Source organism: Balearica regulorum, chromosome Z (genome assembly GCF_011004875.1).
Source record: "Balearica regulorum gibbericeps isolate bBalReg1 chromosome Z, bBalReg1.pri, whole genome shotgun sequence".
Classification (NCBI taxonomy): Eukaryota; Metazoa; Chordata; class Aves; order Gruiformes; family Gruidae; genus Balearica; species Balearica regulorum.
In genome coordinates, this window is record NC_046220.1 from 14,028,668 (window position 1) to 14,041,134 (window position 12,467).

A 12,467-nucleotide genomic window follows, 5' to 3' on the forward strand; every position below is an offset into this window, starting at 1 on the left:
TCCTCATACTTTGGAAGATTAATGAGACAGGGACAGTGGTAAGGCAAAGTCAATTATATCAAACACTCTCCCCACATTTCTACAGGCTGTATTGTGAAGAGGCCTTTGCTCAGTTAAAGTAGCTGAGGAGTCTCTAGTCACACTCACCAGTCAGCTGCTCTCCTGACCCTGCAGAAAAGTTCCCCAAGTGATAACTATTATTACTGGCTAGAGAACCAGAAAAATTCTACCATTATATTTGTAAGAAAAAATTGGAAAAGTTTAGTTCTTGGTTTAGTGGTTGTTTTGATTCACATCCACAAGAGCCCTCGAAAGTCTCGTTCTGCTTTTGTAGATGCATTGTGGCAACATACTGGGCTCCTCTTTTGGAAGTAGCGTCACACACATGGTCTGTGCAAAAACTGTGAAGCTGTCAGCTACAAAATTTTCTAGTTAAGCATGGACCAGGCAGTGTATTTTCTAAAGATGCATTAATTTTTCAGCTGAAGTCCTAGGCTTCAAACACTTTAAAAGTATGTTTTCATTTTGATCAGCCATAACTAGGCTATTTGATCACAGTAACTTAATAACCTTTGAAATCCTCCTCTAAAAAAACTGTCATAGCTTAAAAGTGATTTTGTCCTTCCATTAAATGAAATATTGCAGCTTCTTAACTGCTTAATCAGTTTCTAATCAATTTAGCTCTTGTTCCTAAAGCAGCTGGTCAGTGCTGAAACTAGAATAAGAATTACAGGACAATTCAGGCTGGCACAGATTTTGGGAGGGTGGCATCCCAGCTTTCTGCTTTATATAACCATCAGATCAGATCAGGTTGCTCAGGGCTTTATTCAGCCTGGTCTTGAATAACCCAAAGGATGGAGACAGCACAACCTCTCTGGTCCCCCTCTCAACTGCTTTATTGTCCTCATGGGGAAAAACATTTCATTATGTCAAGTCAGAAAAGAATTTCATGTTCTTGTTTATTTCAGCAGAACTCTCTGTCTTCTGACTGTCTTCTGATTTCAAACTATGGACCTGATGGAAGAAATCACATGGTGACGCTCTCTGGCCTGTGTTAAACTGGAGGTCAGATTAAAATAAATAGAATCATAGAATCATATTGGTCAGAAAAGACCTTTAAGATCATCAAGGCCAACCGTTAACCTAGCACTGCCAAGTCCAACCACTAAACCATGTCCCTGAGCGCCACATCGATGCATGTTTTAAGTACCTCCAGGGATGGTGACTCAACGAAATGAAATAATCCCCTATGGCCTTATATAACTGGATATCCTTCCTAGTGACTCTTACAGCAGAAGAAAATCCAGTCCATTCACTGAAAATCCAAACAAGAGAATTATTCCCAATCTAAGGCTGCAATAGAGAGGAGAAAAAAGCCTAAGGCAACTGAATTTGTCTTGTTTAGCAATCAGGGCCTGAAGAGAGCACAGCGGAAGAGAGCTTCTTTATCTCTTAGTTCCTCTTTTGACACTGCCCAAATACATCTGATGAAAGCTGACAACTCCAGTTCACCAAAAATTGCAGCTGTTCCAAGGATCTACTGCTTCCCGTAGCACTTTTGAGGCTATAGAGTATTTAAGTTGTCTATATAAGCCTGGGAAATACATCCCTTGAAAGATATTTAAATAGTGCGATTAGTAGGTGCCTGGAAGAGCAAGAAGTATTTACTGAAGAGTTTACCCCAAAGCTAAATAAAACTCCAGCACACTACAAAAATTCATGCTGGGGACTAATATGGATAGCTTCACCAGAGTGGCCTGAGCAGGCATACAGAGTGAACTCTCCTCCATTCTGTTCATGCATTCCCACTCAGTGAGGGCTGAGACAGGCCAGAGTATATCTGTGGTTACATATAGATCTTCTTTCCAGAGATGTCGGCCTCTTACATGCCTTAAATCCACTTAAAATTCATAAAGGAAATTGAGAATAATGGATGTAAGAACAAGGACATAATCATGTCTATAATCCTCTACAGGCTGTGAGGCCATTTGCCAAAGACGGTCCTTAAAGCTTTGCTACACAGAGAAGTGCTCTTAATATTCAGCACCTGGTTTTGTCACCTGCACACAATTCTTGACAGCTCTTCTGTTCCCATACCAGCTCCCTTTTCTCCTGCCAGACAGTTTAGTATTAGGAGAGCGGCTGGAGGAAGAGGCTCTTTGCCAGCAAATGAATGGACCAGAATGACTGGAGAAAGCAGAGAGGAAATAGCACTAGACCACAGGAAGCACAGAGGCTGCTAAGTGGCCAGAGGTCGTTGTGCCAATGTAAACACCGAGAGGGTTAAATATAACATTCATAACAATTTATAACTCAACTGCATTAGTGGGTTTTTTAAAACCACAGAGAAATACCACCACCACCACCACACCACCCCCCCCCCCCCCCCCCCAAAAAAAAACAACCAAACACCAACCCTGGCTACCCCTCCCCTGAAATGATTTTCTTTGAACTTAATCATAGTTCTTGAAATCCTTTTTTAGACAACTTGCATGAGATATGACAAATGAAAGAGAAACAGTTTAATAGGATTAAGCTGAGAGAAATGTGTTCAAGTTTCTCTGGACAGCTCTTATGAATCCTGCTCTGGATCTCTTCATGAAACTCATTTGCTAATGGAAAGGTCAGCCTAAATCCCATACACTGGACATACATTTTTTCCAGAACAATTCTCTGCAGATTATATGCAACAGAGATTCAAAACAATAAATGAATCTCTTTAAGATACAGCCACTCAATGCTTTAAAACTGTTGCACTATTAGTAAGGACATACCTAAACCTGTTACCTATTTCAGCTTCTTTGAAGAATGACAATCTTCATTTTACCCATCATTAATTTCTCTGAACGAAAATAGAGGTCTGCATTAATACTAAGCCTGCAGTGCATCTAACCAAAGGCTGCTGCAGGACAGGTAGGAACAAACAGTACTGAAGACAATAACAAAGCTTCACATTCTGATCAATTATGAAAAGCAAAACATGTAACAATATACATGCTAAGCAACTGCATTTCATTAAACTTTATACACAGTACTCAGGCTGGTAGGTAGTATCATTTCCATTTTACAGATAGGGGGACTGATGCGCAAAGAAATCAAAAAGATTCCCTTGAAAGAAAAGTAATTTACCCAGGCATAGACCCAAACTTCCCTTTGACCATTTGGGTGCTGAAGTAGGGACTTGCCAAGAGAAGAGGTAGTCAGAATGCCAAATGTATTGCAGTGTGGATCTGTTTCTGAATCATAAAATCTAAGGCCTGCCAAACATTTTTACCAACAGTTTCACACCACAAATTGGTGAATCAAGAAGATAACGTAAAGTGTGCAGGTGGCCACTATGGTATCTGCAACAAAACCTCAAGAGAAGGGGAGAGTGGAATATGGATACAAGCGCTGCCCTATGGAATAATGGTCCAAAGAGTATCTATACAATCTCTTTATGGGACTGTCCAGTCACCTCAGTCTGTAATATAACCATGGCACAGTCCACCACTCCACGAAGGCTCAAGTAGACTTCTCCCCTTCAGTTGGGTCCATTCAGAGTGAGATGCAGATTTTTCACAAACATCAAGCATTCCTGTTCTGACCTGTATCAGAGTCCAGCCCCATTCTAGAGACCACACGTCTCTCCCCTTCCTCAGTTTCTTCAGATCTGATTGAATCTACAACAGCAGGAGCTGCTGGGATGAGAAAAACAGTAGATTTACCGATTTACTGAAAAACAGTAGTATTTACTGATTTCATTCTTAGGCTTACAATAGGTAAGCCTTCAGGGTAGAAGTTTCTCCAGATCTTACTACAAACATAAGGGGGGAGCATCTAGAGCTGAAAGCTTGTGTGTTATAGATAATTTGTTCGTTCAGTAAAGTCCATCAGCATGCTAGTATGCTACCTGCTCCCCATGCTTGCAGACAGACCACATTTTCTATGTATGCAAACTGGAGGAGCAGAGTAATATTGGAACACTCCAAGATGGAACTTGGTATAACAAAAGCCTGCAGAAATACCAGTGGAAGCAAAATCACAGACTTCATTGCACTTTCAAGTCCAAAAATCATTCACCCTGAAGAAACATAAAACAACAAATGCTTGAGAAATCAAACCCATTTTTCACTACACAGAAAATGTAGTACTGCTTCCTTTGAAATCCTCCTTCTTGCTATGCTGCCAAAGTCTGGATTAAAAGATATAGTTACTGCCTTCCTTCTACCTATTAGTGTAGAAAATTGATAGGAACTGGGAAACAAACCACAAGTTTGTCCAGACAAATAGCTGTCAAGGCCAAGAATACGGTATTTCGAAGATCAGGAAATACTGATAGATGCAGCCTCTTGATGTATTATCTACCACTTAGCCACAGGCCCTAGCTGCATACAAACTGCAAAACAGTTGCATGAATTAATTTTAAATTATGAGCATTCTTCTTGTTTGTTACTTATCTAGGCCAAGCTCCCAGCTTTCCCACTTGCAAGAAGTGAATCAGGACTCTTTTACTAAAACTGCTAAAAATTACATAAGTATACTGACATCTCTAAGGTATAACATCCTGTCTTTATTACCTGCAGCCACAGCTAAAGATGTAGGCTGTCTACTCTACACGATGCACTTTTCTGCAAAATCCTCTTCATCCAGAAGGAACTATTCCAGCAAAGAGACTTCCACCTACTTGCCCCATTCTTCAGGAAAGCAAACTATAGTATTAGGAAAGTAAAATTGTGCCCTTAACAGCTCTCTTTTATATGAGCTGTCTGGTTAAAACACAGCAAAGCTCTTAGAAACAGTAATTTGGAGAATAATTCACTTCTCGATTTGTCAGTTTTGGATGGGAAGTCAGGAGAGGGTGGGAAGGCAGAGACTCTGCCTTCCTGACTCTCCAGTGCCTTGTACTGCACATAGCTGTACAAACTTGTGAGGGAGGGTACCACGCTAATTAGGCTTTGCTTTCCATCCATTCTGTATCTCCTAAGTGGCCAAAGTGTAAAGCAATGCAAACTTGATTAGCTTTCAACAAGCTAATAATGCAGCGCTGACCACTCTTAGTGATTAACCTGAGAGGCTTACCAGGGACAAATGACTAGAATGAAAACATTTTAGGCTAGCAAACCCCACCATATCTAGCAGCCACAGTTAACATTTCATACTGGAAGACACCCTCCTCCTTACCACCTTTAAAAAGGCTTGACTTTCACAATCCCTAACAACAGGCTGGAAGAGAATATGCTTTGTATATAGAATGAAAGGCAGTTTATACTTCTGAACTTCTTCCTCACACTTACCTACACTCGTAGGAAATATATCCTCATTGTTGATTTGCACCTCGATCCAGTCCATGAGAAGATTCATATATTGGGGTGCTGGCAACGCTGTGGGCTTCTTGTACTTCATGTCGTCCTGCCACCGGTACTCATACTTGGGGCCTCCAGACATCACTGGGCAGGTCCTCTCTGTGCAGAACTCACAGATAGTTCCATAAATGAGATTGATCCTATTGAAGAAGTCAACAACATGGACAGCCACCCAGTCATTTTGGTCTTCTCCGCTGGGCAACTGCACAGCTGCTTTCAAGTCCACACCTGAGTTCAGAGAGGCCTGTGCTCGTTTGTGAAGTTCAAACCTCTGGGTTCCAGGTTCAAACTTGCGTTTTGGGCGGAAAGTCTTATCTTTATTAAAGACTTGCTTGAGTGCTATGGACATGTCTGCTAATCTTCTGCTCTGTGGCAGATGGGAGAAAAAACACAGCTGAAATTTAATGCAGGTATCTGAAAACAGTTGTTCTCTATCACAGGTCCTCCAGGCCCTGTTCTTTTTCTCAGAGAAGCTCCTATCAACTTCAGAGCAGTTTATTAGCTATTCCTCTTGAAAGTCTTCCCAAAAGGCTTCATGTCCCTAAGGATATGGAAATAATATACATCAGTATTAAGCTCAAGTCTGGTCTTGTCAGTTTGTTACTGCTTCACCATCATTTTCTAGTAATTATGAGCTGAAAAGCAAATATATAACAAGCTAGCCTTAAAAACTGGTCAACCCATATCCTGATGATCATTTAAAAGGAAAAAAAAAAAAGTCTCATTTTTTAAAGCATAAAGGAATTAACTTCTTTGTCCTTTTTAAATATCTACCGAAATAGAGGCTCTTAAGCTATCATAAAGAGAGCAATTCAATAAATCTCGTAAAATCTTCCCATGTTTCGATCATTTTCAAACCAATCTTATAACTTTGCTGCCTTTTTACAGTGACTGCATACCATACATAATGTATGTATAAATTTAGTAGACAAAATACTATGTGACAATTTAGAAGTCTCATCAAACTGCTCCTAGAGTGATAGCTTCAGTGCTGCTCTTTGTAGGAAAAAAAATCTCCACACAAGATTTTTCCTTATTTGTTCTCTATTTTTAATTAACAAGCTATTTGTTTTTGCAAACCTCATAGACCCTAGTTAGAGGGAAAACTGCATTATTGCATAGAAATAATTCCTGTTTCGCACAGAACTCTACAGAGATTGTTATTTTTCTTGATCTACCTTCAAGAATTTAGTGGTCTTAATTTTCTATTGGATTGTGTAGGATGATTAGAAAGCAATGGTGAGGCTGCCATTCTTTATAGCTCTATTCATCTTCTCTACAGGGAAATACTTGGCATTGTCGTTCTTACAAAAGGAAAAGCATAGACTTTGTGTCATCCCATCTAACCTACTCCTGTAACAAAGAATGGTTTTAACAGCCAGTCTGACTGAAAAAATAATTTACTGCATTAAAGCCTTTGTTTTTCTTATATACACATGTGCAGAAGAGTATTATCATCAGTAAATGTAGGCAATTAGTAGGTGACAGGGCAGATAGGGGCTATCTCAATTAGGCTTTTGTTTTACTACTGAAGGTTTTATGGTTAAAGACAGAGAGTAAACATTTCATGATGTGCATTCTTTAAATTAAATAACACAGTATGTTTTAAATTTGCACAGCACTACAAAAATCCTACCCTATCAGTGGCTGATGAATTCTCATCATGGGATTATGCATGCTCCACTTTTTCCCTTAACAGAAATCACATCCATGAAAATTTTACTAGGGCCCAAAGCTTTGCTGAGGGGCAGAAAGGAAGAGAAAAAGGTGCTTCTTTTTTCTTAAGCACCACAAGAAAGCAACATGTACCTAAGCAAAGGGAAATCTGGTGTGCTAGATCCTATTCCCACACAATAGAATGTAAGTGCCATAAAAAACCCTCTCCCAAATAGCTGAAGTATCAGCATCCAGCCCATTTGCCAGCAAGCAGCAGCTAAACAAAACCAGCAGATAAGTGATTCTTTTTCCTTCTGCTGATAGCACAATGGAGGAATACTCTAATCATGTGTTTATAAACAGCCATTCTTTCTGTGCCAGCAAAATATGAGTTCAGGGATGAACTCGAGAGTGATTATTGTTCTATCTGACAAGCCCCTTGGGGTAATGTTCAAACACAGAGATCCTGAAACCTGGCAAAGGTCAGGAAAGAAGACTTTAAACAAAGCTAGCCTTGGAACAATTTATTTAAGTGTCATTGGCAGGAAATGAAGGCACTTTAAAGAGACAACTTTGGCCTACAGTTTCTTGTTTGTTACTAAGACCCATAACCTCCAGCTCTTAAATGCTCTGTGGCAGTCAGCTGTTTATTTAAAAACCTTTCAAAGCATAGGTGAGTAGTGCTGCACAGACTGAGCTTGTGAGTGACACACTTTGAGGTGGCATAGAGCCAATGTCCCAGTTTGAAGTAATCAGGATGTTAGCTCCAGAGTTTTAAAGCTCAGGTAACTACTTTTTTCCCCACTTTAATATACCTGATGCTTTTATGTGGCTACTTTGACTCCCTTCCTCACCTGTAAGTATTCACCACAACATGAGAGGAGTTTTTATTTAAAACAACAAGCTGAGCACCAAATAAAACTTATCTTCAAAAGACACATTTTGAAGTACTCACTGATGACACCATATTTTATAAGCTATTTTCTAGTGAATATGCAAACATAATTAATCATATTAAAAATGTACTCTTTCCCACTTGTCTCCATACCTTCAGTAAGTCTGCACAAAACCAATTAATGCCAAGAAAAAGCAACCAAAACATTCAAACAAATAACTATTATCACCAGGAGTAAGATGTTGAAATTGTCTTTGGAAGCGCACATACATCATGGTCAAATTCAACCCAAAGACTAATCCAAAAGAATATTCTACTATGCAGCCAGATGAAACTGTTCTTTAACCCACCAAGGCAGAATCAGAACAAACAAGAATTTCCTATACATTTCCTGTACAGAGAGTCTTCTGTTCTGCATCTTGCAATAAAAGCTAAGGCTCTTCCTGTTTCATCTTTCTATCACTTTACATAATACAAAACTACATACTATCTTTGCAAAGCTGGACTGTAGAAGTCAAACTCACTGTTTAACTTGTCTTAGACACTTAGTTCTGCTAAAATATTAGCAGAATATTTCCTTCTGCTTCCTTGAGAGTATTTGCTATCTAATTAACCCTTGTCTTCACTCAAAAGCTAACAGAAATTAAGAAATAAACAAGAATTTTGAGAGTCACCCCCTCACTTCTGAAACAGACTGCTTTCCTGCAGGTTACGCAGCTGCCCTTACTCCCCCCACTCAAGCAACCTGTTCAGCTAGGCTTTTCTAAACAGTTACAAACAGCATCACCATTACTTCCCTGGAATAAATAAGCTTTCACTTTACTCACAAGTGACAAAAGAATAGGCTCACCTGATTTTTAGCAGAGATTAAAACACAGACACTTTAGGTTTGGACACTTCAGAGACTGAAGCTAATGGGAAAGCTCTAGCCTGAGTCTGTGGGCTCTGAAAGCATCTTTACTGCTTCAGCAATAAAGTGGCAGTAGTTAATGGTAGGATGGCCACTCCCCTGCTTTGGACTGAATCACTAAGCCATTGCAGGAACTCCTTCAGCATTAGACTTCCAACATGTTGCTGCACTGTGTTCAAATCAACAATCAATGATGAGAGGTTTGTCATTCCATCCCAGATCACATACTGTCAATTAAAACTTTGTAGTGTTGGACTTCCAAAGCAAAGCTATTGCTTCAAAATTGCACAGCATTAGTGAAAGGAAAACTCATCAGATAACCTCAACAAGAAATGGGGAGCAAAATCTCCTGATTTTTAATGCACTGAGAATGTAACTTGGCTTGTCGGCCACCACTTTCATTTCCATGACAATTTTTCATCTAACAAGAATGAGAAATGCTCCCAGTTTCATTATCTCAATTGGTCTTGGGAGAGTTACTTCAGAGATGAAACACTGTGAACAATGTTGTGGTATTGGTTAGATTGGATCATATCTCCTTGAAATCTGTCGTACAGTAGCACCCACCCTCCTCCCACATAAAACTGACTATTGTTAACTTATTTTGCACTTACGAGAGAAGACCCTCTCATGTCATAGTAATGCCAGCAGAACTGCTCCTGGCTTACACCTGTGCCAGTGGTGACAGAAACCAGCTTCTGAACTTTTATGACAGGTCCTAGCTGTAAAAAGGGGCATAAAGAATGGTGTTGTGGCTCATGGTATTTGGTTTGATGGTATACAGAGCCAGTGTTCTGGGTGCTCTTCTGAACTAGATGCTTAATGTATTTCTGACCTGGTATGGGCAGCTCACATAGATAACTCCTTCCAACACTTCAGATTCTCTTCCTTCTTTTCAGAGCAATGTATTTCTGAAGATGTATGACAGTCACCGACAACTTTTCCTGAGGGACTATTCCATGGCATGAATAATACAGTTGGGTGAACTCCCTTGCTGGCAGAACCATGACTGAGGATGGCAACCGCAGATTTGGAGATGATCTCAGAACAGAGAACCAGACTCTCACAACCTTCATCCATGGCGTCAGCACCACAGTAATCAATGCAGTCCCCAGCCTTATGTAGAAATATGCACATATAGAGATAGCAGCTCAGTCTAAATATCAGGTATACCAACTCAACGTATGGAAATAATAAACTAGTCCTACTCATACAGATAGCACTAAAAAAACGCCCACCACAAACCACACATCATGATCACCATCATGTCTGAGTCACTGCTGAGTTAAAAACATATCATTTTGCCATACACTTTCTATTAAATCACAGGTAATAAGAACATTAAATGACACACTGTTTACAAACACACACCTTTCATCACAGCACTTTAGTGAGCACTACACAAGCTTCAGAGAGCCGCTGGGAAGGTGGATGGTATAATTCCCATTTTATTAATCAAGAAAGTGAGGAGACATGACTTCTCCAGCATCAAACACACAGTAAGTGGTCTATCTAGTAAGACACTGAAAACCAACACTGCATTAGCTGATTTTTACATTTTTCTTTCCAAAATACAGGTCTCCATTTTGATCTCTTGCATAGTCTGATCCAAAGCCAACTGAAGCCTGTAGGAAAACACACATTTGATCCAAATCCTGTTAAGGTCCAACATTTTGTTGACTTCTTATGTATGAACAGTGAAGTATGAAGCCAAACAAGGGGCCATTTTACTACAGCTACATCAGACAACTGGGGCAGAAAATACACTATATGGAGGCACATACACATACCATGCTCCTTTCTGATTGAGCAAATATACACTTTTTCTACTTCCAGGCTCTCGTTTAAGAGACCGTATTATACTATACAACGAACAGGTTCTCTGGTTAACACACTTAAGTATGAAGTATTATTCAGTAAGGAAAGGCCTGTCCTGAAATCTGAAAACACCTTGCCTATTTACAAAGTAAAAATCAGCCAAGTGAGTAGAAACAGTAATATTCTATGTATCTTATTTACATACTTAAATTTGTGCAGTTCAGCTAAGTTCTACATGAAATCACAAGGAAAAAAAATGTTGTGTAATTATTTGTATTCATAGTGAAAACTCCATGATATGAAAAGATGAGAAGACATTCTTCATGGGCAAAAATCCCTCCCCTTACAAACCGAAAATGTACACAAGGAGATTAAGGTCTGCCTTACGGTTGTGCCAGAGCTGAAATGGAAAGGAAAAAGGATCAAAGCAAATTTAGGTTACTGAGAAAACGTCTCTTAAAAGCAGTATACACAAACACAGGAACCAGGTTCTGAGGGTCAGTGTATCTTTTCCTACATTCCATCCTATCCTCAACAATCTTGCAAGTTCCATAAAGACTAAGGTCCCAGAATTAAGGGTATCTGATTATTACTGTAAGACTTAGAAGAAGTATACACAGATAGGCGTAAACAATGTCTCAGTTTCTCAGGTGCTGGCTTGGATAGCTTCTCCATGGCTTCTACAGTGAAAGTTTTCAGGTAGAACCACACAATCTCCTGCCGCAGCCTTGGTCCATGGTTTCTGTGTTATTCACATGAAACCTAGAGCATATCAATTAATACACAAAATAGCAATAGTAAATGGTAGCATCCAGTGAAAGGAAGCTTACTGATGTTTCAGGATAGGAATTTTGTTTACTGTGTTATAAGTCCCAGAAACTTCAGGAAAAAAATCAGAATTTGGCTTAAAGCCCTCCCCAAGAAAGGATTCCTGGGGTTTCTCCAAGTTCTTCCTTTTCCTCTAAAGCAATTAGGATAACCTCACAGTACTCTATAAGTGATAATCACAATAACGACACTGCAGCCTGCAAGTATGCAGGTGGAAGGCACTGAGTGGAAAGAAGCCTTCCCATAGTCAGAAACACTTCCCACATAAAGCAACATTCATTAATTTGACATGCAATAACTAGCCTTTGTTTTGTCTGTGCATGAGAAAAAAGACGAGTGAGTGATTTCATGAGACTAATAAAAGCCACAATTGTAAAAGATCACAGAAAACAACCTAAATAGTATTTTCCTAATCAAAGTGTCAAGGCTCAATGAAGTAAATACAAATGACCTTTGATTCTTTTCTTGTTTAGAAGATCCACTCCACCCCATTTCTAAAGTAAAAGACTGGAATGGGAAAGCAAAATAAAACGAATAAAGGTCTATAGAACTGGGTGCTTTAAAAATGAACACAGTTATGTAACATGTGACAAACAATAACTAAATTGGATCAGCTTTTCCCTGAAAATTTCTAAGCTATGCTAATATTATAGCAACATTTGAGAAAGGGAATGAAAGGATGCTTTATGATTCTGCCAAAATACAGAGATTTTCATAGGGATAAAACTGAAAAACAACAAATGGCTAAAGAACAGGGTTAGTCCCTCTGTTGTGGCTGAAGAGTATCAGGGGATAAATCATGTTTTCAAATCTTTTTAGACAAATGCCATTATTTGTATTATCATGTATTATCATCATATTTGTCATTAGCATATTTCAGAGGCAATGTTACATAGAACTATTGCATTTTAGTAACCCAATGCTTTATTTACAAACATTTAATTCCACTTCTTCCAACAAATTTCCCTTTTATACAGACTACAAAAAGGAGAAGTCCCTCTTTCCTTTCAGGAAA

At 39.2% G+C, this 12,467-nt stretch overlaps 1 protein-coding gene and 1 long non-coding RNA gene across 4 annotated transcripts in view; one reads left to right on the forward strand and one right to left on the reverse strand.

The window, feature by feature from the left end:
- Positions 1 to 12,467, forward strand: part of LOC142599434 (uncharacterized) — a 209,675-nt gene that overhangs the window by 75,566 nt on the left and 121,642 nt on the right. The window lies entirely within an intron of this gene.
- The window catches only part of MOB3B (MOB kinase activator 3B), a 97,527-nt gene that overhangs the window by 53,107 nt on the left and 31,953 nt on the right, over positions 1 to 12,467 (reverse strand). For all 3 annotated transcript variants that reach the window (XM_075740478.1, XM_075740479.1, XM_075740477.1), the window contains one exon: positions 5,277 to 5,886. In XM_075740478.1, the coding sequence (XP_075596593.1) occupies positions 5,277 to 5,694 (418 nt within the window). In that variant the 5' untranslated portion in view covers positions 5,695 to 5,886. The remainder of the gene's footprint in view (positions 1 to 5,276; positions 5,887 to 12,467) is intronic.